At 40.8% G+C, this 27,852-nt stretch overlaps 1 protein-coding gene across 1 annotated transcript; it reads right to left on the bottom strand.

Annotated features, from left to right (window-relative positions):
* Nucleotides 1-587: 587 nt before the first annotated feature.
* Nucleotides 588-24,142, bottom strand: SDHAF4 (succinate dehydrogenase complex assembly factor 4). The gene is made up of 3 exons (XM_002746701.7): nucleotides 24,056-24,142; nucleotides 11,566-11,718; nucleotides 588-3,141 (listed from the first exon to the last, which is right to left on the bottom strand). The coding sequence occupies exons 1-3, from the start codon at nucleotides 24,117-24,119 to the stop codon at nucleotides 3,032-3,034; spliced, it is 327 nt and encodes a 108-aa protein (XP_002746747.2). The 5' UTR covers nucleotides 24,120-24,142; the 3' UTR covers nucleotides 588-3,031.
* Nucleotides 24,143-27,852: the final 3,710 nt, after the last annotated feature.

Below are 27,852 nucleotides of genomic sequence, written 5' to 3'. Positions count from 1 at the left end.
TTCCCTAGTCTTCTTGTCTTCTAATCCCTCTTCAGCATCTAGGCTTTTTCTATCCTGCTCCTTCAGTCTCTTCCAATTTTGCCCATTATCCTGTTCCAATGCAGCTTCCACATTTTCAGGTAACTTTATACCAACACCTCACTTCCAGGGCCAGTTTTCTTGGCCCATTTTCTTTTGCTATGACTGAATACCTGATGCTGGGTAATTCTGAAAGAAAAGAAGTTTATTTCTTATGGTTTTGAGGCCAGAAAGTCCAAGGTCAAGGGGCACAACTGGCCAAGGCCTTGAAGCTGGTGAAAGCTCTCTGCAGAGTCCTCAGGCAGCACAGGCCATCACAGGGCAAGTGGACTGAGTGTGCTCAGATGCTAACATGCTAGCTTAGGTCTCTCTTCCTTTTCTCATAAAGCACCAGCTCCACTTCTATCATAACCTATTTGTCCATTAACCCATAAATGAATTAATCTTCATGAGGGCTCTGCCCTCTTAAAGGCCAATCACCTCTTAAAGGTCTCACCTCTCAATACTGCCACATTGGGAATTAAGTTTCAACATAAGTTTTGGAGGGAACAAACTTGCAAACCATAGTGCCTATGTGAATTTTATGTTCCACAAACTAAAATATATATACTTCAGTTCACTCATGTAAATAAACACCATTTTCAACTAATGACATTTCAAATGGTTGTATAAAGCAATTTCATTTTTAAAAATCTTTCCTCCCACAATGCCTAAAGACTTGGAAAAATACATTCATAATTTGAGGACAGTTAACACTTATTGAGAAGTATGTACTATACCACACACTGCTCCAAGTGGCTAACACGTTGTGTTGTACCAGTTTAAAAATTGTTTCTGGATGTGTCTGTAAGGCTGTTTCTGAAAGAGATTAGCATTGGAACTGGTGCCTCAGTAGACTGTCCTTCCCAATGTAGCTGCGCATTATCTGATACATTGAAGGCATGAATAGGACAAGAGGCAGACGAAGGAGGAATTCACTCCTTTTTTCTTGCCTCACTGCTTGAGCTGGGACATCTCATCTCATCTTCTTTGCCCTCAGACTGGCTTTACATCACAACTCCCCTGGTTCTCAGGCCTTTGGACTCAGACTGAATCACACCACTGGCTTTTGTTGGTCTTCAGGTCTTCAGCTTGCAGATGGCATTATCATGGGACTTCTCAGCCTCCAGAACTGCATGAGTCAATTCCACATAATCTCTCTCTCTCCTATTGAAGAATCCTGACTAATACATGTTATTATTCATTTAATCTTCTCAACTTCTCTGTGAAGTAAAAGTGAGACAGGAATAATATGGGGTGGTCGCAGGAGAACAGAAAATTCCAGGCAGCAGTTTTACATGATTAGCAAAAAGGAAACTGTTGAAATAGCTGCATAAACTAGGGGCTGATGAGATCCTGAAAAACCAGGATGTGAGCCAAGTTGGCTAAGACCTATTAGACCCAGCACAACACTGGATTCGACCTGGGTTTCACTTAGTACCTCATTATATGCTCATTAACATCCTAAAGCACACAAAGACCAGTGCCATGACTATTCTGGGAACACTGGTATTTGGTGTAAAAATCATTGGCACCACAATTCCAATAAATCTTCACCTTTTTCCAGGAATCCTCATGAATATTCCACCTCCTGGTTATAGAAACACATAAAGGTAGAAGCCCTAAACTCCAGAGTGACTCTTGAGGATGCCCACACTTCTCTTTCTTGAATGTGTAGTTTTTTTGTTTTTTTTTTTTTTTTGAGACAGGGTCTCACTCTGTTGCCCAAGCTGGAGTGCAGTGTCACAATCTTGGCTCACTACAATCTCCACCTCCTGGGTTCAAGTGAATCTCATGCCTCAGCCTCCCAAATAGCTGGGATTAAAGGCCTGCACCACCACCCCAGCTAATTTTTGTATTTTTAGTAAAGATGGGGTTTTGCCATGTTGGCCAGGCTGGTCTCAAACTCCTGGCCTCAAGTGATCCACACACCTTGGCCTCCCAAAGTGCTGGTATTACAGATGTGAGTCACCGCACCCAGCAGAGTGTGTACTTTTTCACTTTGCTTTCATTATTTTCTGACTTGTCCTTGAATTCCTTCTCATCATGGTGTCAAGAGCCTGGATATCGGCTGGAGATGAGGTCCCACCAGTGTTTGGGGACCTCATCCAGCCTACCAGCATCAGAAGTATTATTATTTCCAACTTATACATAAGGTATTGAAGCACAGAGAAGTTAAATAAGTTATCCAAGGTCACATAGGTAGTAAGAGGTAGAGTCAGAATTTGAGCTCAAGTAACTGAGTAAGTAATTAACTGGATCCAACCAAGTTAAAGATTTTCTGTTATTTTTGTGATCTCAAACTATAACACATTATTTAACTCTCATGTTAAAAGCCACTATCACCTAGTGCACAGCAACACAATCATTTTTTTTAAATTATTTTATTTGTGTATTTTGTAAGCAACTAATTTAAACTGAAAAATGATGAAGTAAAGGCCTACAGCTCTAAAAATCATTTATAGGATGGGCGTGGTGACTCATTCCTGTATTCTTAGCACTTCGGGAAGCCAAGGCAGGTGGATCACCTGAGGTCGGTCAGGAGTTTGAGATCAGCCTGGCTGACATGGCAAAACCCCATCACTACTTAAAATACAAAAATTAGCCAGGTGTGGTGTGGGTTCCTGTAATTCCAGTACTCAGGAGGCTGAGGCAGGAAAATTGCTTGAACCTGGTGGGGTGGTTGCTGCAGCTGGGATAGTGCCATTCCACTCCAGCCTGGGCAACACAGTGAGACAATGTCTCAAAAAAAAAAAAATTCTACACTTAATTAAATTAACATATGTAAATGAAAAAATATTTTCCCTTTCCTAATTTATAGCAGCATATTTTCTTCCAAAGCTATCGTATATATATTTAAACACATTATGGAAACTACATGACATGAAGGACATAAAGAAAGAAAATAATCAGAAATAAGTTAATTCAGATGTACACATTCAGAAAACAATACTGAGGTTAAAGAATACGTGACTTAAAAATCAATACAGCGTCCTTTCCGTTCCCAATCTCCGTATCGGGTAGGTTCTGGGCCCCTGGGTCCACCTTTTTCTTTGGTCACTGGATTAACATCATCTGGAAATTCTAAGGAAAACAAGATATAAATAAAGCAGTCAATGGAGGTAGGAAAAGGATTATAGTCTATTTTATTTTATTTATTTATTATTATTTTTGAGACAGAGTCTCCCTCTGTCGCCCAGGCTGGACTGCAATGGTGTGATCTGAGCTCATGGCAACCTCTGTCTTCTGGGTTGAAGTGATCTTTCTGCCTCAGCCTCCTGAGTAGCTAGGATTACAGGTGTGTGACAGCAGCCTTGCTAGTTTTTGTATTTTTAGTAGAGATGGGGTTTCACCATGTTGACCAGGCTGGTCTTGAACTTCTGACTTCAAATGATCCACCCACCTCAGCCTCCCAAAGTGCTGGGATTACAGGTGAGAGTCACTGAGCCCAGCCTATTGTCAATTTTAAAGACAGGCTTGCATGATAGGCTAGATCTTAGTAACCAGGTTACCATGCAGGCTTTAAATGAACTGTAAATGTGATTATTTTTCCTGAGCTTGAGAAGAGAATACAAACTATAAATTCATAAGACCTGAAAGATCTTGAAATAAGACTACTTTGAAGGAGTCCTTTGACTTAATGCCAGTTTTCTGAACAGTAAAATGGGGAGAACAATCATACTTCCCTCACTGTGTTGATAATTAAACAAGTAATCCATGTAAAGGGTTTAGCATGGTGCTTGGTGCATAGGAATGCCAATCTTAACTAGATAATTACTGTTCCTCATCATAGGGTTTTTGTTTCAGCAACTGGCTGGCTGGTACTGCCATTTATAAGCATAATGGTGATTATTATTCTTAATACCATGTGTCCATAGTAAGAATCCCCATCATAAGTCAGGCTCAATTATCAGCACCTTATACACGCGAATTCATTTCATCTTCCTAATAATCTAGGGGACGAGAACAATTATTGTTCCACTTTTATAGATGAAAAAATAAGGCAAAAATGGTTAAGAAAGTTGCTCTGTATCACACAGCTTCTAAGTGATAAAACTGAGTTTGAATTCAGACATCCTGGCTGCAATCTTGTTCTCAGTCCATACATTGTACTGCTCTGTATATGGAAAAAAAACAAGAGAGGAACCAACTATTAGAGCTCTAATTCTCTGTTTTTTCTTGTTTTTTGAGATGGGAGTCTAGCTCTCTCACCCAGGCTGGAGTAGTGCAGTGGTGTGATCTTGGCTCACTGCAGCCTCCACCTCCTGGGTTCAAGCAATTCTCCTGCCTCAGCCTCCTGAGTAACTGGGACTATAGGCACATACCACCAGGCCCAGCTAATTACTGTATTTTCAGTAGAGATGGGGTTTCACTATGTTGGACAAGCTGGTATCAAACTCCTGACCCCAAAGGACCTCCCACTTCAGCCTCCCACAGTGCTGGGATTATAGGCGTGAGCCACTGCGCCTGGCCCTTAATTCTTAAACTATATCTATTTATTTATTGTGGTCACCCTCCCAACACTTCCCATTTCTTCCCACCTTTGAATTCTCTTCAGCAATTATCACTAACTTAGTATATTTTAAAAATTGATTATTTTCTGTCTCTCCCACTAAAATGTTAAGCTTCGCTATGGTAAAATATTTCTGTTTATCCATCGCTGTTTCAGTGTCTGGCCCACAGAGGATACTTATACACATCATATGAATGAAGATATTTCCTCTTATTTTCATGGCAATCCTGTAAGCAGACAGTGTCATTCATTTATTCCACTATTACTCTGCCAGGCCCTATGCTATGTAAAGATGGGGTAAGGGATACAGTAGTGACCATGAAATACAAGGCCCCTTTCTCACAGGTTTTACAGAGTACTGAAGCAGGCTGGAAAAAGGGCAAACAAACAAATACATACAAGAATAACAAACGCTGGCAAGGCTAGAAAGGGAAGGTACAAAGTGCTCCATGATCTCATTTTCTCCTCACGAGGGCATCCTAAGGCAGGTGTTAGAAGGAAACTGAAACCCAGAGAGCAGAAGCCTCTGAGAGCTCCAGTTCAAACCCACATCTGCTTCATCCAAACCCCAGGGTCACTTAGAAAAACTCCCCTTGGCCTCTGAAGGTTTGCTGAAAATCAACTGACAAAAGACAGATTAATAGAAGAAAAGGCATATGGATTTTATTTTATCCTGCACAGCACGGGGGAACTGCAGGAGAATGATTACCCAAACTATATCTCTGAAAACTAAATGATCATCACCAAAATCATAAAGCCCCTCTCTAGGCAAAAGAAAAATGATACAGAATTTACCCTGAACATTTTTCAAATATTCATTCTTTTATTAATGTTATATTGTGAATAAACTCTCCCTCATACTCATCATCACTCTATTTTCTAAAGAATTCCATGCTTTAACTGTAATGCAAGTTGGCTTTTTCCTACTCTATGATTTCCCCTGAAGGTCTAATAGAAGTTCTTCTTTCTCACTTATCTCTGTGGCTCACTGGATGTCTTAGCTCAAGCTGGCATAACAAAATATCATACACTAGGTAGAGAAAACAACAGAAATTTATTTTCCCACAGTTCTGGAGGCTGGTAGGCTGAAATCAGGGTGCTAGCATGGGTGGTTCTCATGAGGGCTTTCTTTCTGGCTTACAGATGGTTGCCTCTCACTATGTCTTCACATGGCAGAGAAAGAGAGACAGCAAGCTCTCTGGTATCTCTTCTTATTCCCACCATGAGGAGACTACCATCAGCTTTATTAAAGTATTGTCTGCTTATAATAAAATTCACCCATTTTAAGTACGCAGTTCAGTAAATTTTAACAAATGTTTACAGTCAAGTAAATAACACAAAGTGTAAAATAGTTCCATCCCTTAAAGGGTTACCCTACTCTCAAGATGTAAATCTAATCATCTCCCAAAGGCCCCATCTCCATATACCATCACATGGGGGGTTAGAGCTCTAACAAATGAATTTTGAGGGGACATAATTCAGTCCATAGCACTGGGGAAGAAAGAACAGGTCAAGATGTCCCTTCTCCTCACCGCTATTTCCAGCCTTTCATTCCAGTGCTACATCTCTATAGCCATTCTTTTTGGAATTCTATAACATTTACTTATCCAGTGCTTTTCTCCAGTCTTACAATAAACTCAGATTCTTCTATCTTTTTGGATGGGATCAATATCTGGTTCATAGTTTCATCTCCCTCTCCCCATCATCCCTAATATCAACATTCCGAGGCTACGGAGGTCACCAATCCCTTTCCTGACTTTCATGTCTACTTCTGCCGTCCACTGGAGTTTATTATTTTTTGAGTATGTTCCTTCTTCAAATCCCAGACTCTTGTGAGCACTCTTCTGACCACAACCTCCTATATTTCCATGTCTCTTCTTCCTCACATTTGTTTAACCTAATTTTTGCCCTTATAATAACCTACAGTTTTCTGAAACTTTTTGTTCTTACCGTTAGCACCCTGGTTCCTGCTCTTGGTGTCGCATTTTAGACTAATGCAACAGAATCCCTCTTCCACATTATACTAAGTGAAAGGAACCAGACACCAAAGATTACATATTGTAGAGTTTGATTTATATAAAATCCTGGAATGAGCAAAACTACAATGATAGAGAACAGATCAATGGTTGCTGGGAGGAGGTGGAGAGAGGATGAACTGCCTGGTGCCTCTTTAGGGGACAGAACTATTTTATACTTTGTGTGGTCTCCATGACTGTAAACATTTGTTAAAACTCACTAGCTGGGCACAGTTGCTCACGCCTGTAATCCCAGCACTTTGGGAGGCTGAGGCAGGTGGATCACAAGGTCAGGAGTTCGAGACCAGCCTGGCCAACATGGTGAAACCCCATCTCTACTACAAATACTAAAATTAGCCAGGCATGTTGATGGGTACCTGTAATCCCAGCTACGCGGGAGGCAGATGTAGGAGAATGGCTTGAACCTGGAAGGCAGAGGTTGCAGTGAGCAGAGACCACGCCACTGTACTCCAGCCTGGGCAACGGAGTAAGGCAAGACTCCGTCTCAAAAAAAAAAAAACCCAACCAACCAAAAAACATCTTACTCACCATATATTTAACATGGGTGAATTTTATTATATGCATATTATATTTAATAAAGCTAATTAAAATAATCTATATCCAAATACATTTCCTCATAAAGCCCTTACACTGTAACCTGGCAGTGCAGGCCCTCCCAGATTTGAGCTGAACCTGCGTTTCTAGCTTTACATTCGATTAATTCAAGCCTATCCAACTTACAGTCCATGGGCTGCATGTGGCCCAGGATGGTTTTGAAAAGTGGCCTAACACAAATTCATGAACTTTCTTAAAACATTGGTTTTTGTGTAATTTCTTTTTTAGTGAATCAGCTATTGTTAGTGCTAGTGTATTTTATGTGTGGCCCAAGACAATTTTTCTTCCAACGTGGCCCAGGAAAGCCAAAAGATTGGACACCCCTGTACTAACTGAATATATATATATATATATATATATATATAAAATTTATGCTGAAGCCAAAGAGGCCCATTAGCTGTGTCTTGCAAGTGTTAATGTTCTGCAGACTCTTCCTCTTTGACCATAACTTTCTCCAGCTATTTTGAGATATTCTCCTTAACATACCTTATCTACTTATAAAAATTTTATTTTTCTGGCCGGTCATGGTGGCTCACGCCTGTAACCCCAGCACTTTGGGAGACCAAGGCAGGTGGATCACCTGAGGTCAGGAGTTTGAGACTGTCCTGACCAACATGGTGAAATCCTGTCTCTACTAAAACTACAAAAACTAAGCCATGCATGGTGGCGGGTGCCTGTAATCCCAGCTACTTGGAAGGCTGAGGCAGGAGAATCACTTGAACTTAGGAGGCAGAGGTTATAGTATGCCGAGATCGTGCCATGGTACTCCAGCCTGGTGACAGAGCAAGACTCCATCTCAAAAAAAAAAAAAAAATTATTTTTCCCTAGACCCCAGCTCTCTTTTGTTTACTTTTCTCTGATCTTTTTGTGTATCTCTCACACTAGTTAGCATATGATGTCCTGCTCATAGTTATTCACATCATCTTTCCTTCTTATTCATCTTTATATCAAGCAGCGTGCCTAGCTACATTTTCCTTTATCATCTTAATAATCTACTCTTTTCAAGGAGACAACCTACACAGTTTTCTTAGAATAAAGTAGATACTAGAGGCAGGGAGACAAGACTAGAAGGAAGGAAACAAGGAAGCAGAGAGGCTTGTTAGGAGACCAGTGAGCTATTGACAGCTTGAATTTGGGTCTTATTGGTAGGATGAGTAAGAGGGAATACATTTGGGAGATGTTAAGAGGGTAGAAGGAACAGGACTTGGTTAGTGATCTGTCACAGGAGAAAGGAAGAGGCAGGAGTGAAGGATTATCCCCAGATTTTGGGCTCGGGTAACTTGGCAGACGGGGTGGACTGGAAATCCAGAAGAGGATATGAGGTCAGGCTGGTGGGAGGGCTGAAGGTGAGTTGGAACAATGAGTACAGGATTACTTTAGTTTTGGAAATATTAATTTTGAGACATTTGGAATATGCAAAGAAAGATATTCAGGAGGCAAATGGAGACAGGAGAGTGACACTCAGAAAAGAGGTCTGATTAGAAGTATGAACGTGTGAATCACCAACACGTAAGTGATATTTAAAATCCCTTTAAGCCGGGTGCGGTAATCTCAGTACTTTGGGAGGCTGAGGTGGGAGCATCGTTTGAGCGCAGGAGTTCAAGACCAGCCTGGGCAACATAGTGAGACTCTGTCTCTTCAAAAAAATAGAAAAATTAACTGCATGTGGTGGTGTGTGTCTGTAGCTCCAGTTACAAGAGAGGCTGGGTAGGGAAGATCATTTGAACCCAGGAAGTTGGGGCTTCAGTGAGCTGTGACAGTACCACTGCACTCCAGCCTCGGTGACAAGAGTAAGACTCTGCCTCAATCAATCGAATCATTTTAGGGAAATATGAAATCTCCCTAGAAATGCTTAGGGGGCTAAGAACAGAGGCCTGGCAAATACTCACATTTAGGTGTTGGACAGAAGCAGAGGATCTTTAAAAGGGGCCCAGGAAGAAATGGTTGAAGAAACAGAGTGAGAAACTAAATAAAGCATGCCAGGTATGGTGGCTCACATTTGTAATCCCAGCACTTTGGGAGGCTGCGGCAGGAGGACCGCTTGAGCCCAGGAGTTGAGGCCAGCCTGGGTAACATGGCGAGACCTTATCGCTACAAAAAAGTTTTTAAAATTAGCTGGGCATGGTGGTATGTGCCTGTGGTCTCAGTTACTCAGGAGACTAAAGCAGGCGGATAGTTTGAGCCAGGAAGGTTGAGGCTGCAGAGAGCCTCACGCCACTGAACTTTAGCCTGGGCAACAGAGCAAAACCCTGTCTCAAAAAACAAAACAAAACACACACACACACACACACACACAAAATGAAACTAAGGAAAGCATAATGGAAATCAAGGCAGGAGATTTCCAGAAGGAACTGTTAACACTGTCAAAGATTGTGGATTGTTCAAATAAAACAAGGATCGAAGAGCACCTGTTTTATTTGGTGATGTTTGTCAGTATAGTTTCTAAGCAATGCAAGGTTCAACATTAACTTGAGTGATACAAAACTTACGTTGAATGCCTTCCTACCATTATGTCAAATAGATGATTAGCTTATAAAATGTGCTGCTTTTTGCTTTCTTCTTTTTTCATTGTGGTAAAATATATACAAATAGTACTTATCACTTAACCATTTGTAAGCGTACAATTTGGCAGTATCAAATACATTCACGGCTAGGTGCAGTAGCTCATGCCTGTAATCCCAGCACTTCGGGAGGCTGAAGCAGGTGGATCACCTGAGGTCAGGAGTTCAGGACCAGCCTGGCCAACATGGTGAAGCTCCATTTCAACTACAAATACAACAGTGAGCCAGCGTGGTGGTGCATCTGTAATCCCAGCTACTCAGGAGGCTGAGACAGGAGAATTGCATGAACCCAGGAGGCAGAGGTTGCAGTGAGCCGAGATCAGGCCACTGCACTCCAGCCTAGGTGAAAGAATGAGACTCTATCTCAAAAACAAAAGTAACAACAAAAATATATTCACAGGGTTGTACAACCATCACCACTATCTATACCTAAAATGTTTTCATCATCCCCACAATAAACTCTGTACCCACTAAACAGTAACTTCCCCCTTAGTCCCCTGAGTCTCTGATAACCTCTATTCTACTTTCTGTCTCTATGGATTTGTCTGTTTTAGGTACTTTATATAAGTAGAATCATAAAATATTTGCCCCTCTGGGTCCAGCTTATTTCACTAAGCTTATATGTTTTCAAGGTCCATCCATGTTGTAGCATATATTAAAATTCAATTGCTTTTTATGGCTGAATGGTTTTCCACTGTCTGTATATGCTACATTTTGCGTAACCATTCATTTGTTCATGAACATGGGGTTGTTTCCACCTTTTGGCTACTGTTAATAATACAATGAACATAGGTATAGAGATACCTGTTCAAGTCCCTGCTTTCAATTCCTTTAGATATACACCTAAGAGTAGAATTACTGGGTCAAATGGTAGTTCTATGTGTGACTTTTTGAGGAATAGCTATACTGTTTTCCACAGTGGCCGCAACGTTTTATATTCCCACCAGAAACGCATGAAGGTTTCAATTTCTCCACATCCTTCCCAACACCTGTTGTTTTCCATTTTTTTCTATTATAGCTATCCTAGTGGGTGTGAAGTAATATCTCATATTTTTCATTTGCATTTCCCTAATGATAATGATGCTGAGCTTCTTTCCATGTGTTTGCTGGCCACTTGTACATTTGTATACCTTCTTTGGAGAAATGTCTAATCAAGTACTTTGCTATTTTTTATTTTTTTTGTCCATTATTAGAGTTCACACATACACACACAGACACATATATATATAATACACACATATATTTCTTATTTATCATACCTCATTATTCATAACAAAATATATAAGTTGAGACTCAAGTGCTTTGCTATTTTTGATTTTTTGTTGAGTTATTGAAGTTCTTTATATATATAATATACACATTATAGATATATAAAGTGGTTGTATTTATTATACCTCATTATTCACATAAGTTAAGACCTTCTTTGATACAAATAACATCATGTTATTTGTAAATACAGCCACTTTATATATCTATAATGTGTATATTATACAAATAACATGTTATTTGTATCAACAAATATATTTTTATATATATTTTTATGTGAACTTGTTTATTTTATGTGAATAATGAAGTAAAATAAATAAAACAAACAAATCAAATACCTGTTAGTCTTGAAAATTTTTTTTATTAAGAAACCCACATGTATTGTTGGTCAATATGGTGATTTTACTCATTGTTGAAATATGCTTTATAACTAAAGAATTCAAGCAATAACATATTTCTTTTCTTTCATTCATTTTCTGAATAACTAAAACATTTTCCTTGATACTTTAAAAATTGAGAGGTGCTTAACTATACTTACTTTCCAGTGGTTCTTTCTCTAAGTGGGAACCCTCTGGTACATCAAAACGACCTTCTGGTAACTTTGGCTTCTTAAGGGAGTGTTTGACAAGTTCAGACTTTCCTCCTTGAGAAGAACTTGTTTTCCCCAGAGAATGACACAAAAGGGGTGATCCTAGAAAAGTAGAGATAACAGAAAAATATTCCACTTCAAACATTTATAAATTTTATTTGTTTGTTTTTAGTTTATACATTCACATTTCTCAAAGTACAAAAAGATACAGATCGGAAATTCTTCTTTAGGTAGCCATTTCCCTTCCTGGATGACTACCAGTTTGAAAAGAAGGGCTATGAAATAAATTAGTTAATCATTATCAACATTGCAGAAACTTACATTAAAACAGTAATTCCTATCTGAAGCAATGCCAAAAAAACAAAAAAAAGGAGTTTGAATATTAAGAGTAACTTAGTGGTATAAATTTTTCAAGGACAATATTTAGAATTCAAATCACTAAAAGTCACAAGTGGCTATATTTAAATCCTAATTATGGTCCTCTTTTTCTGTCAACTAAAACTAAGAATACATCAAGTTGGGCACAGTGGCATGCACCTTTGGTCTCAGTTATGCAGGACGTTAAAGAGGGAGGATTGCTTGAGTCCAGGAGTTCAACTCTAGTCTGGGTAACATAGTGAGACCATGTCTCTAAAAAAACATTGTTTTATGGGGAAAGAACTCCCTATTTGATAACTGGTGCTGAGATAGTTGGCAGCTATATGCAGAACAATGAAACTAGACCACTATCTGTCATCATATACAAAAATTAACTTGAGATGGATTAAAGATTTAAATGTAAGATCTCAAACTGCTAGAATCCTACAAGAAAACCTAGGAAACACTATTCTGGACATTGACCTTGGGAAAGAATTTATACCTAAGTCCTCAAAAGCAATTGAAACAAAAACAAAAATTGCCACATGGGACCTAATTAAACTAAAAGCTTCTGTACAGCAAAACAAAACAAAAAACTATCAACAGAGTGAAGTAAACATACAACTTATAGAACAGGAGAAAATATTTGCAAACTACACATCTGAGAAAAGTGTCATATCCAGAATCCATAAGGAACTTAACAAGCAAACAACCACATCACTAAAACATAGACAAAAGACATGAAGAGACACTTCTCAAAAGAAAACATACAAGTGGCCAACAAACATATTAAAAAATGCTCCACATCACAATTACTAGATGAATGCAAATTAAAACCACAAGGACAGACCATGTCACATCAGTCAGAATGTCTATTATTAAAAAGTTAAAAAAACAACAGATGCTGGTGAGGCTGTAGAGAAAAGGAAATGCTTACATACTGCTATTGGGAATGTACCTTAGTTCAGCCATTGTGGAAAGCAGTTTGGAGAGTTCTCAAAGTAATTAAAATAGAACTATCATTTCACCCAGCAGTCCTGTTACTGGGTATATACCCAGAAAGCAATTCATTTTTCATACCAAAAAGACACATGCACTTGCATGTTCACTGCAGCACTATTCACAACAGCAAAGACACAGAATCAGCCCAGGTGCCCATCAATGGTGGACTGGATAAAGAAAATGTGGTACATATACACCATAGAATATGATGCAACCATAAAAATAATGAAATAATGTCCTTTGTGGCAACATGAATGCAGCTGGAGGCAATTATCCTAAGGGAACTAATGCAGGAACAGAAAACCAAATATCGCATATTCTCATGCATAGTTCTATAGAGTGAAACACTGGATACTCAGGAACATAAAGAAGGCAACATTAGAAACTGGGTACTACTATGGGGGAGGGGAGGAGGGAGTACAAGGGTTGAAAAACTAACTTTTGGGTCATTACCTTGGTGGTAGGATTATTTGTATCCCAAATCTCAGCATCACACATATACCTAGGTAACAAACCTACACATGTACCCCCGAATCTAAAATAAAACTTGGAATTTTAAAATACACTGGGTGTCTGCAATGTGTAAATGAGATAATTTTCTCTCTAGTTTGTAGAGAGTTAAACTTTCAGTGCTATGAAAATTATCCAAACCCTTCTTGAGATAATGTTCAATAAGGGCAAAACTACAGGGAAAAAAGTGATCAGTGTTAAGGGTTTTCGGCTTGTTAAAGAAATTGCTTTAGAAGCAGAAAAATCTGGGTACAAGTTCCAGCTACAACCCTGTGGCAAGCAGAATAGTGGCCTCAAAGATAATCAGAATCCAATACCCAGAATCTGTGAATAGGTTTGGTTACATGGTAAAGAATTTTGGTATCAGACAGAATTAAGGTTGCTAACCAGATGACCTTAAAATAGGGGGATTATCTAGGATCACACAGTGGGTCAATGTAACCACAAGGGTCCTTTAAAATGGAAGAGAGAGTTGGAAGACAGACCTGACCCAATGTTGCTGGCTTTGAAGATATAGGAAGGAGGTAAGCTAAGGAATGTGGGCAGCCTCCAGAAGCTTAAAGAGAGAAAGAAATGGATGCAGCCTCCAGAAGGAACACAGCCCTGCTAATTCCCTGGTTTTGGCTCAGTGAGACCCCTTTCAGACTCCTGATCTCCAAAACTGTAAAATGTGTTAAGCCACTAAATTTGTGATAATATGTTATAGCGGCAATAGGAAACAAATGCAACCACTTACTAGGGCTTGACGTTGGTCAAGTTTCCCTGTCTGTTTCCTTCCCTCTAAATAGATAATCACAGTACCTATCACATGAGATTGCTGAATAAATGTGACAATTTATGCATTTAGTGTAGTGACAAACAGTATCTACTGTTATTTCGATGGAATTATTTGTAAGCCCTTGATAGCACTACACATAATTAGGATGTTTTTTCATTACACATATTTTTCTCATATTCTAGCCATCACTACATAATCCTACCTCGTTTCAAGAAATAGACACAAATCCATATGCATACAGTTAAGATAAATGAATATGTGTATGTCTGTGTATGTGTATAGTGAGTAAGGGCATCAATAACTTGAGCGTAACTCTGGGATGCATAAGTTAATTTGCATAAGGGTTTCTGGTGAAGAACAGAAAACTGTATCTTGGGAAAAGGGAAGAATAGCAAAGAGTAAGTTTGAGAAACTGGTCCCTAATATGACCTTGCAGACTTCTTAAAGACTTTATCTGTAGAAAGAGGGTTTACAAGGAAAAGTTGAAAGACCAGTTTTCTCAAGGGACTCTGAGGCCACTGGAAACATAAACAGAACTATTTTTGTAGTCAGGTAACTGTGACAGAACACGGGGGAAGATAATGGCCCTCATTACTGTATAGTACAAGACAAGAAGGGACACTGTGGTCCTTGGTACATGCAGGCTTTATAGCTTTGGACACAAGTGTGTGCACATCAACCTGCCAGGGGTGTTGGTAGTGAAGCACATACAAGTAGCTTCAAAGGCAGATCATAAGAAACAAGGGCGTGTCAGATGAGGAGCTAAGTCCAAGGACCACTCCTGTTAATTCTGCTTATTAAATAGGATGTGTTGGGCAATAGTAACTGTATTAATGTTTGTATTTCATTTTGGCTATCAGCAGACTTCTGACTACCTCGACTACACAGGAAATAGCTGACAAACTTAAAGTAAAAGCCATCTTTTAACAGTGTAAGGAAATAACCACAAAGCCCAGGTCTTCTACTTCAAGGGGTGGTTTGACTTTATCCAAACCTATTTAGAATTGTGTTTACATGGACAAAATAGACAAGAAGAAAACCTTCTAAAAGAAGAAATAATAAAAACAAAAGAATGATTCTCTCACACATACATACACATATACAAAAACAACACACGACTAAAAGCTTTTGTCTCTGGCAATTTGAGAAATCAGAAATGCCAAAACCCTACAGCCATAAAATACCTAAAAAGGTAAAACAAAATCCCTTCTAAATCAAATATAGAACCTTTATGAAAGTAAATAATGATAAACTGAAGACAGTCCAGTGAGGTAAACAAAGTGAAACAGCTACATTTCCTGTTTTTTTTGAGACAGAGTAAAAATATTAGCCACCACACCCAGTTAATTTTTTACATTTTTAGTAGAGATGGGGTTCCATCATGTTGACCAGGCTGGTCTTTTTTTCTTTTTTCAGAGTCTCACTCTGTCCCCCAGGCTGGAGGGCAGTGGCATGATCTCAGCTCATTGCAACCTCCACTTCCCAGATTCAAGTGATTCTTGTGCCTCATCACTCAAGTAGATGGGATTACAGACACCCACCAATGTGCCGGGCTAATTTTTGTATTTTTAGTAGATAGGGTTTTGCCATGTTGGCCAGGCTGGTATCAAACTCCTGATCTCAAGTGATCCACCTGCTTTGGCCTCCCAAGGTACTGTAAGTATAGGTGTGAGCCATGGCACCCAGCCTTCTGTCTTTCTTGCCTATAGCTTGGGATATAGAGCTTTCAGGACAGCAGGGAGATGACAGTCTCTTAAGCCCAAGCAAAACAGAAAGCATATTAGAGGCCAGGACTCAGGGAGGCTCACATACTGAGAAAAGAAAGTAAACTGGAAGATTTTTGTTATTTTTTGAGACATGGTCTTGCTCTGTTGCCCAGACTTGAGTATAGTGGCATAATCATGGCTCACAGTAGCCTTGATCTTCTGGGCTAAGACATCTTCCTGCCTCAGCCTCCTCAGTAGCTGGGACTACAGCTATGCTCCACCATGCCCAGCTAATTTTTTTATTTTTTGTGGAGATGGGGGCGGGGGAGTCTCACTATGTTGCCCAGACTGGTCTTGAACTCCTGAGCTCAAGCAATCCTTTTGCCTCAGCCTCCCAACGTGCTGGGATTACAGGTGTGAGCCATCAAACCCAGCTGCTTTAAAACATAGATAAAAACCACCTGGAGGATTTTGTTAAAACATACATTCTGAGTAGTTTTAGGTGGGACTTGTGATTCTTGCACTTTTAACGAGCTCCCAGGTGATGCTTATGATGCTGTTCCAAATACCAAGGAACTAGAAGACAGTTAAAGAAGGAAAAGCGTCCACTTTAACCTTGGTTCCGAGTGAAGATATGAAAAAATGAAGCCCTGAGATTCTGAGATTCTGAAGCCACTGGCAGACCCACATCTGTGTTTAGGCCTAACTACACACTATCTGCATCTTCTGCATCTCCCAGAAATCCCTAATCATCTTTTTTTCTTTGAGATGGAGTCTTGCTTTGTTGCCCAGGTTGGAGTGCAGTGATGCGATCTCAGCTTACTGCAACCTCCACCTCCCACGTTCCAGCGATTCTCCTGCCTCAGCCTCTAGAGTAGCTGGGATTACGGGTGTGCACCACCACGCCTGACTAATTTTTGTACTTTTAGTAGAGATGGGGTTTCACCATATAGGCCAGGCTGGTCTTGAACTCCTGACCTCAGGTGATTCATTGGCCTTGGCCTCCCAAAGTGCTGGGATTACAGCCATAAGCCACTGCACCTGGCCACCTCCACACATCTTATTATAAAGTGGACCCAAGTCTAAAGCTGAAGTGTTCCCAGACACATGGCAGAGGTAGATGCAAATCCTCTCGAGCAATCACTTTCCACCAACGTCGGTCTCACAGAGAGAATCCCATAAAAACATTCAAGGAAACAAAGCCACCACAAACAAGTCAGTAGAATCAATGTACAAAGTAACAGTGGGACACCAAAGATTTTGTATACAGAATTCAGAATATAAAATAACTGGTAAATTTTTTTAAATTCTTTTTTTTTTTCCCTAGACAGAGTTGCACTCTGTTGACCAGGCTGGAGTGTAGTGAGTGGCATAATCTCAGCTCATTGCAACCTCTGCCCTCTGGGTTTAAGTGATTTTCCTGCCTTAGCCTCCTGATTAGCTGGGATTTCAGGCATGTGCCACCACGCTTGGCTAATTGTTGTACTTTTAATAGAGATGGGGTTTTGCCATGCAGGCCAGGCTGGTCTCAAACTCCTGACCTCAGGTGATCCACCTGCCTCGGCCTCCCAAAGTACTGGGATTACAGGTGTGAGCCATTGTGCCCAGCTAGCCTAATCATTTTTCATAATTCTCTTATTGCTTACATATTTTTGGCTTTGTGAAAGTCTTTTTTAGGCTGGGTGTGGTGACTCACACCTGTAATTTCAGCACTTTGGGAGGTCAAGGCAGGCAGATCACTTAAGGTCAGGAGTTCCAGATCAGCCTAGCCAACAAGGTGAAGCCACGTCTCTCCTAAAAATAGAAAAATTTAGCTGGGCATTGTGGCAGATGCCTGTAATCCCAGCTACTTGGGAGGCTGAGGCAGGAGAATCACTAACCCCGGAAGCAGAGGTTGCAGTGAGCTGAGATCATGCCACTGCACTCCAGCCTGGGTGACAGAGCAAGGCTCTGTCTCAAACAAAAAAAGAAAAAGAAAAAGAAAAAGAAAGCAAAAAAGAAAAACAAAAATGATTAGGCCACCAGGTGCGGTGGCTGACCCCTGTAATCCCAGCACTTTGGGAGACTGAGGTGGGCAGATCACGAGGTCAGGAGTTGGAGACCAGCCTGGCCAACATGGCGAATCCCAGTCTCTACCAAAAATACAAAAATTAGCCAGGCAAGGTGGTGGGCGCCTGTAATTCCATCTACTTGAAAGGCTGAGGTGAGGCATGAAAATTGGTTGAACCTGAGAGGCAGAGGTTGCAGTGAGCTGAGATGGTGCCATTGCATTCCAGCCTGGGCGACAAGAGCAAGACTCCATCTCAAAGAAAAGAAAAATGATTAGGCCAAAAAAAAAAAAAAAAAAAGAAAGAAAAAGAAAAACATGGAAATTCAGAAATAACAAGTCTAAAACTCAATATAAAGGCCAAATAGCTGGCTGGGCATAGTGGCTCATGCCTGTAATCCTAGCACTTTGGGAGGCTGAGGTGGGTGGATCACCTGAGGTCAGGGGTTAAAGACCAGCCTGGCCAACATGGTGAGACCTTGTCTCTACTAAAAACACAAAAATCAGTCAGGTGTGGTGGCATGTGCCTGTAATCCCAGGAGGCTGAGGAGGAGAATCACTTGAATCCTGGAGGTGAAGGTTGCACTGTGCAACTGCCCTCCAGCCTGGGTGACAAAGCAAGACTCTGTCTCAGAAAAAAAAAAAAAGACTGAAAGTGTGGCCAGGCATGGTGGTTCACACCTGTAATCCCAGCATTTGGGAGGCTGAGGCGGACAGATCACAAGGTGAAGAGATCAAGACCATCCTGGCCAACATGGTGAAACCCCATCTCTACCAAAAATACAAAAATTAGCTGGGTGTGGTGGAGTACGCCTGTAGTACTCCCAGCTACTCGGGAGACTGAGGCAGAAGTGCTTGAACCTGGGAGGCGGAGTTTGCAGTAAGCCGAGATTGTGCCACCACCCTTCAGCCTGCCGCCTGACAAAGTAAGATTCTGTCTCAAAAAAAAAAAAAAAAAAAAGGCTGGAAGCATTGTAAAGCCTTTCGTAAGGCTACTACAAAAAAATGAGAGAAGGCGAAATAAATAATGTGAGAAAAAGAGAGTACATAATTATATGGAGAGCAGGAAATTTAAAAAAATACCACAAACTTTATGCCTACATATTGAAACAATACAAAACGAAAACGTTCCCAGAAAAAGTTAACTTACCAAAACTGACTTAAGAAGAGGAAACCTGATACGTATAATAATTATATAGAAATTAAACAAGTCATTTAAAGTCTTCCCTCAAAGAGAAGAGCAGGTCTAGATAGTTTTGCAGGGGAGTTGTAACAAACCCTTAAGGAATAGATAATTATAATCTTAAACAAAATTTAAGAAAGAAGGGAAAAGGGTGAGTAGAATCCCCAGTGTATTTTATGAGGCTAGAAGAACCTTAATTTTAAAACCAGGAAAGGCCGGGCGCAGCGGCTCACACCTGTAATCCCAGACTTTGGGAGGCCGAGGCGGGTGGATTATGTGGTCAGGAGTTTAAGACCAGGCTGGCCAATATGGTGAAACTCTGTCTCTACTAAAAATACAAAAATTATCTGGATGTGGTGGTATGCACCTATAGTCCTAGCTACTCGGGAGGCCGAGGCAGAAGAATCGCTTGAACCTGGGAGGTGGAGGTTGCAGTATATAAGAGAAGAAAATTACAGGCCAATTTCTAAACAAAATATAAGCACAACAAACACAACATTATATTAAAAAATATAATCACCATAATTCTTTGGAATATTTTCTAGGAATGCAAGTGATTTACCACCTGAAAAATCTGTAACTTACCACTCCAACAGATGAAAGCAGAAAATGATAAATGCCCCAGTAAGATGAGAAAAATCAACTCAGTAAACTTCAAGATTTATTCATCATTAGGAAACAAATACAAGGCTGGGCACAGGGCTCACGCCTGTAATCCCAACACTTTGGGAAACCAAGATGGGCAGATCATTTGAGGTCAGGAGTTCAAGACCAGCCTGACCAACATGGTAAAACCTCATCTCTATTAAAAATACAAAAATTAGCTGGGCGTGGTGGCAAACACCTGTAATCCCAGCTATTCAGGAGGCTGAGGCAGGAATCGCTTGAACCCGGGAGGTGGAAGTTGCAATGAGCTGAGATCATGACACTGCACTCCAGCCTGGGTGACAGAGGAGATTCCATCTCAAAAAAAAAACCAAAACAAAACAAAATCAAATACGTAAACAAAATTTTAAAAAAATCCCAAAATCCTACGTAGAAAGGGACTTCCTTAAATGGAAAAGGATATAACTGTAGCTAATATCACACCTTTTTTTTCCTCATTTTTCATGAAATTTTATTTCACAAAGGAAAGGAGTGTAGAAGGCTTGGACTGAAGACCCACCATTATGGATCATTAAATCCAGTAAGCGAATGTAAATCCAAAATAAAGAGTTCCAACAACAACAACAAAAAGAAGGTAATTTCTTTTTGTTTAAAAGAACAGAGTTATTTGGGAGATAGCTACAAGTCTTCCTCGATGATTCATCTATAAAATATGCCTTAAAAGTTATTAGGAGATGGTGACTCAAAAAAAATGTAGTTTTATTTAAATGATTCCAATTTCATACCTTAATGAAAAAATACAAATGCATTCCCTTTATAATCACAAACAAGATAAATATGCTTGCTGTCATCACTTCTAGTCATCAAGGTGTTGGAAATCTGAGCAAGGAAAGAAAAAGATATAGGGATTAGACAGGGAGGCTGAGGGGGTGTGGTGGCTCAAGACTGTAATCCCACCACTTTGAGAGGCTGAGGTGGGTGGATCACTTGAGGCCAGGAGTTCGAGATCAGCCTGGCTAACACAGCAAAACCCCATCTCTACAAAAAATATAAAAATTAGCCAGGCATGGCAGCACACACCTCTAATCCCAGGTACTGGGGAGGCTGAGGGAGGAGAATCACTTGATCCTGGAAGGCGGAGGTTGTAGTGAGCCAAGATTGCGCCACTGCACTACAGCCTGGGTGACGGAGCAAGACTCCTCAAAAAAAAAAAAAAAAGGATTAGACAGGGAGAAACTAGACTGTCACTATTTGTAGATAACATGAATGTCTAAGTAGCAAACTCCCCAAAATCTGCAAGTAAATTATTTAAATTAATAAGGTAATTTAGATACAAAATAATTAAGCAGCATGTTTCTATACATAAGCAACAGTCAGAAAATGATAAGAGTTATTACAAAGTTACGGTTATGGTTATCAAGACAGACAGTATCAGCACAGGAATAGACAATTAGGGCAATGGAATTGAAAAAAGAGCCAAGAAATAAACATATGCATATATATATATATATATATATATATATAAGTAAACTTGATATATGATGGCTGGCATTATATCAGTAGGGGAAAGGTCCTATAAATGCATGAACCTGGGACAAGGGATTGACATGAAAAAAAAAAATGAAACTGGTTTCCTGCCTCACACCATGTACAAAAATCCATTCCTGGTAGAATAAAGGCTTAAATGTGAAAAGCAAAACTATAAACCTTTGAGAAGAAAATATAGGGGCCTATGTCTATGACTTTAGGGCAGAGAAGGGTTTCTGAGACAAGACCACAAGCAGTAGCAATAAACAAAAGGATCAAGACAAAATTTTACAGATAAAATTAAAATTATCAATATCTATTTTTTTAAACATCTGTTTCTTTTTTTTTGAGACGGAGTTTCGCTCTTGTTACCCAGGCTGGAGTGCAATGGCGCAATCTCGGCTCACCGCAACCTCCGCCTCCTGGGTTCAGGCAATTCTCCTGCCTCAGCCTCCCGAGTAGCTGGGATTACAGGCACGCACCACTGTGCCCAGCTAATTTTTTTGTATTTTTAGTAGAGATGGGGTTTCACCATGTTGACCAGGATGGTCCCGATCTGCTGACCTCGTGATCCACCCGCCTCGGCCTCCCAAAGTGCTGGGATTACAGGCTTGAGCCACCGTGCCCGGCCAAACATCTGTTTCTTAAAAGATATCTTTTATATTGAAGCTGCATGATTGCACATGCAGGCCCATTATTCTATTCTGCCTAGCATTGACAGAAACAAACCACAAAGTGAGTTATTTGACACTTACATAACTAAAAAAGTTTAGTAAACAAATACATGTAAAGAATGTAAATAAGAAACAATCTGTTAAGAAAAAAGTCCACGCACAGTGGCTCAAGCCTGTAATCTCAGCACTTTGGGAGGCTGAGGTGGGTAGATCACCTGAGGTCATGGCGAAACCTTGTCTCTATTAAAAATACAAAAAATTAGCTGGGCATGGCGGCAGGCGCCTGTAATCCCAGCTACTCGAGAGGCTGAGGCAGGAGAATCATTTGAACTCAGGAGGCAGAGGTTTTAGTAAGCTGAGATCTCGTCATTGCACTCCAGCCTAGGCATCAAGAGTCAAACTCTGTCTCAAAAAAAAAGCAAGATATTTCACAATAAGTTATTATTTGAAAAAATGTTTTAACTTCTTTAATCACAGAAACGCAAAATCACAATGAGATATCATTTCATCACCCTCTAGGTAGCCAAAAATTAAAACTTAAGACAAAACAACGTTTTGGCAAGTTTGTGGAGCAACAGGAACTCTAATATACTGCTGGTAGAGGTGAAATTGCTATAGATTTAGAAGATGCAGTTACACCTTGGCATCATATTGTAAAATTGAAAAGACCTACATCATACTCCAGGAATTCCATTCCTTCTACTAATGCACAAGTAAGGTACACAAGAATGTATAGCAGCCAATCTTGGTGTTTCTAGAACTACCCAACCATCCTTTGACAAGGGCAGTGGAAAATGTTATCGTATGTTCACACGGTTGAATTGAATGAATAACTACAACCTCATCTATCAATGTGGATCAATCACAAAACACAGCATTAGCTGAAAAAAGAAGTCAACAATATGACGCCACTTCTATGAAGACTAAAAACACAGTTGCACAGTTACATCAGGAAGCAGCACATAGAGACCTCCTTGGCAATGGAGACTATTTCTCAAATGGAGAATGAGTTCATAGACGCTGGTTGTGATTCATAGCTTACCTGTGTGCTACATATATACATATACATGTGTGTATGTATGTATATATATATATGTATATATATGTATCAAATACTTCATAATTGTTTAAAACTAGTGAAAGGGGGATGTTAAAAGAATCCTACAAAATTTTAACGTTATTACCTTGAGGTTTTAAATAATGTGGGAATTTCACTTTCTGTATTAATCGCTTCTGGACCACAATTAAGTAAAATGTTTGTATTTGGGGAAAATGATTGCACAAAGGAAAAGTAATTGCATGGAAATCCAGTGCCATTTACAATGAGGGCAATAATTGTTTTCAACTTACATAACTTCTCCATGTGTCATAAATTAAAATTATGTTTAGCACAGTCTGGGCTGCTACCTGTAGTATCTTGAGAAAAATTTCCAACAAGAATGGGTTTTAAAATGTTGGTTTTACTGAAAGTATGCTTTTTCTGTACTAACAATTCTGGCTTCATCTAATTTACGTTATACTTATTTGCCTTTGACTCACTTTTGCACTTTTCCCATTTTAAAAACTGTAAACTGCCACAAATCCTTTTCTGCTGGAGGCTGGACCAGGAGCGCTCATTCCTGTTAATAATGATGTAAATAATTTTTTTTTTGGATGTAAATAAGTAAGTAAATCAATGACTCCCATTCCCAAAGCGCCTTCTGTTGCATTTTTCTCAGGGACATCAAAGTGTGGTACGCCCTGCGAGCTCCCAAAGGAACAACCCGAAATGTTTGTGGTCCTGCTGGGCCACCGCGTGTCCGGCAGGAAGCGGACCTCCGGGCTGGAAGGGCCTTAGCGATCTTCTCGCTCTAGTCCCACCCGAGGCTCGGGACGCTGCAGGCACCTGCCCAGGCCACTGGGTGGTCGGCTGGGCGGGAGAAGCTGGACAGACCCTGACGCCATCGAACGTTCGGGACACATTCGAATTCCTCCGCGGGAGGCGCCTCTCTCCGCGCCTGGACCTTCACGACCCCGCCCGCGGCCGTAGCCCCGGGGCCAGGTTCTTACTTGCGGTTCTCCACGCGGTGACCGAGACCCGGCAAAGGAACCCGGGAAGCCTTGAAGGGGTCATGGCGCCGACTCCCCAAGCTCTGCGCAGGCGCAAAGCAGTAGGGGGCGGAGCAAACAGCAGGGCGGGGCCTGGAGGAGCTGGGCGGGGCCCCTGTGGCGGGCTTTAGATATCCGCTCTCTGGACCCAGGCTCCAACAGAAAAGGAGTGCGGCAGGGTTCGGCCCTTTCGCCAATAAAGTCCCAAGCTACCTGGAACTCCGTGTTAAAACGGCAAGTCGTGGCTGAAGTTAGATGAGGGAATAATTCCGTTCACGCCTGTCAGTCTGAGCCGAAAAGTCCCGTGGAAGATTTCTTTTATAGTGTACAAAGATTGAGCACCTTTTACTCTCTCACTCATGTAAAATGCTTCTTTTACCTAGTTCTCCCACTGTTTTGTGTTTTAAACCTTTGTTCAGTCAGCTCCTAATTCGTCAGTTCTGACCGACTAACCAGATGATATGAAAGGCGACAGTTTTCAGTGAGGTGCAGAGCAAGAGAAGGCTCTCCATCCAGGCCAGCCTCCAGTGCAAGGAGCTCTGCCACTTGACCCTTACATTCCAACAGCTCTAATAGTGTTGAGTGGATGTAGCAGACCTGGATGTTTTGTGCAAGTCGTGGAAATCTTTACAAAATCTCAGTGAAGGCCCCCAAAATTCTGGAATTTTGTCTTTTCTTTTTTTTCTGAGACGGAGTTTCGCTCTTGTTACCCAGGCTGGAGTGCAATGGCGCGATCTCGGCTCACCGCAACCTCCGCCTCCTGGGTTCAGGCAATTCTCCTGCCTCAGCCTCCTGAGTAGCTGGGATTACAGGCACACGCCACCATGCCCAGCTAATTATATATATATATATAATTTTTTTTTTTTTTTTTTTTTTTAGTGGAGACGGGGTTCCACCATGTTGACCAGGACGGTCTCGATCTCTTGACCTCGTGATCCACCCGCCTCGGCCTCCCAAAGTGCTGGGATTACAGGCTTGAGCCACCGCGCCCGGCCGTCTTTTCTTCAAAAAAAAATTTCTGGCTAGCTATTGGGCCTTGGTAGTGTCTTGACCATGTGACATCAGGTGGCTATGGAATCAAAGTTTCTCATCATGAACTAAGAATTATCTGGTTCTTCGGGATAAGGAGATCTTTTCACGAAGAGAAAGTGGGCCAGGCACAGCGGCTCACTCCTATAATCCCAGCACTTTTGGAGGCTGAGGCAGGTGGATCACCTGAGGTCAGGAGTTTGAGACTACTCTGGCCAACTTGGTGAAACCCCATCTCTAGTAGAAATACAAAAATGATCTGGGTGTGGTCTCATGCACCTGTGCTACTTGGGAGGCTGAGGTAGAAAAATTGCTTGAACCTGGGAGGCAGATATTGCAGTGAGCAGATGCCACTGCACTCCAGCCTGGGAGACAGAGCAAGACTCCGTGTCAAAAAAGAAAAAAAAAAAAAAAAAAAAAGAAAAGAAAAAGAAAAGAAAAGAAAAGAAAAAAAAGAGAAAGTGGAATACACAGAACTGAACCAGAGTAAAAACTGAAACAGTTTTCATTGCAGGGAGCTCACACTCCCAAGGTCATGCTTTTGACCTTTAGCTTAAATCCACAGTTTAATGATTAATTCCTTGTGACTAGTTGACTGAGGAAAAAATTCAAAGTTGGATGATGGCTTTGCTCAATAAACTGGCCCAGCTGGCAACTGACTGCTTTTCATATTTAGAGCTCCTCCTAACAGAGGCCCTCAAGGAACAGCAGAGGGAAGAAAAAAAAATCTTTCCAGCATGCAGAACTTAGCTTATTTTATTTTTTTGACAGGCACACACCAACACACCTGGCTGATTTTTCTATTTTTAGACATGGGGTTTTGCTATGTTGGCCAGGCTAGTTTTGAACTCCTGGCCTCAAGGGATCCACCCTAAAGTGCTGGGATTACAGATGATGTGGACTACCACACCTGGCCAGAATTTAGCTTATCTTGTACGCTTTGCCTAAAAAGAGATATGGCTTGAGATAAAAATTGATATCATTTCATAGGCAGTGGCTGGTTTATCAAATGCCTAGGAACTGGGAATATAAAAGTTTTGGAATAGGTCTTTGGAATAGAACCTCTCAAAGTGGCCTCAAAGCATAAAAACATTTGGGTCCTGTTGAATGTTAAAGAGAAAAGGCTCCCATTGCAGAAGCACTCTTAATCAGAACAAGGTTATTATTAGTTATCTATTGCTGCCTCACAAATTATCCCAAATTTATTCGCTTAAAACGATAAACTGTTATTCTCTCACAGTTTTTGTGGGCTGGGAATCTAGAAGCCAGAGTGACACTTGTTTCTGGGTCTTAAATGAGGTTACAGCCAAGCTGTTGGCTAGAGTCCCAGTCTCATATAAACGCACAACTAAGGGAAGATCTGCTTCCAAGCTCATTCACATGATTATTGGCAAGATTTGGTTCCTTGTGGATTTTGGACTGGAAACTTTCTCAGTTATTTGTTAGGTAGGCTTCTCCAAAGGCTATCTTGCAACATGGCAGCTGGCTTTCCACAGGACAAATGAACCAAAGAGCAAGGAAGACCACTGAAGATGGAAGCACTGACCTTCTGTAATCTCAAGAGTGACATCCCGCCACTTCTACTGTATCCTATCATTAGGTCCAGCCCACTGTCAAAAGGGGATTACACAAGGGCTGCAACAGTGACCCATTCTATGGACATCACTCAGCCTCCTTCCCTGTCCCCCAACAGCTGTGGACTCAGTAAAAAGGTAGCCATGGTGGCAAAAATTGAGACATACGTGTACCTTTAACATCATCTTTCTTCTGTCATGATTGATTGTTTACTACCACTATTTGCCAACTGCAGTGACCAACTTGATCCCCTGATACACTTTTTTGTGGCCTGGGTGGCAGGTCTGATTACAGTGAAATCCTACTATTATGAAGGAGGTAGAAATTTCTTCTTATAGAACAGATAATTATTCTGCATTTAGATTCCTTTCCCTGATTCATGCTTATTATACACTCCCTCTGTGGACTCACTGAATACCTTAACCATTACTCCATGCATTTAATACAGTATCCTATACAACATTGCTTCTGGACCAAAGAACTCATTCTGCCGTGAAAGATGTAAAGCAGGGGACTAATGACTGCAGGATTCAGTCTTATGTATTCCATCATCCAAGAGTGACTGATTTTATGGTATGAGGGGCAGCCTTATTGAAGGTTGTGTTGGAACCGGGTGAGAAAATACACTTTGGGATACTGCCCTAAAGGATTTGTCATGTGTTCCAAATGAGTTAAAGTATTTGGTGATATCTCTTCTGTTGACAGAGTAACAGAGATCAGAGTAGAAAAGGAGATAACATCTTACTATTGCATCTGATACACTGATATAAAATATATTTTGCTTTCCATTGTGGGGAAAAGAGACAAGCTGCCATGGCCCCTGAACAGGCCCATACATTACTGAGTGTACCAGACTGCAAGTCTTATCCATCTCCTGATACTGAGCAGTTTCTGTAGCTAGTCATATAGGCACCTAAGTAGGTCAAGGCAATCACAGCATTACTACCATTTAACTGCTGCTCCCTGGGGGAAAAAGACTAGCTCGTTTGTTGTTTGCTCGAAAACTGCTCGATTCTTGAACCCTGATTCTTTTCCTGTAATGCAACCCGCCATGTGCACAGGCATCATCTGGCCCTCTGCATCAGTGTGGGAACTGGGCTATAGGAACTGATGTAAATATGTTGAAACTCTGGCTTCTATTTTGCTGCATAAAG

This window comes from Callithrix jacchus, chromosome 4 (assembly GCF_049354715.1).
Source record: "Callithrix jacchus isolate 240 chromosome 4, calJac240_pri, whole genome shotgun sequence".
Classification (NCBI taxonomy): domain Eukaryota; kingdom Metazoa; phylum Chordata; class Mammalia; order Primates; family Cebidae; genus Callithrix; species Callithrix jacchus.
The sequence above is the reverse complement of the archived record's forward strand: the minus strand, read 5'-3'. Positions and strand labels throughout refer to the sequence as shown.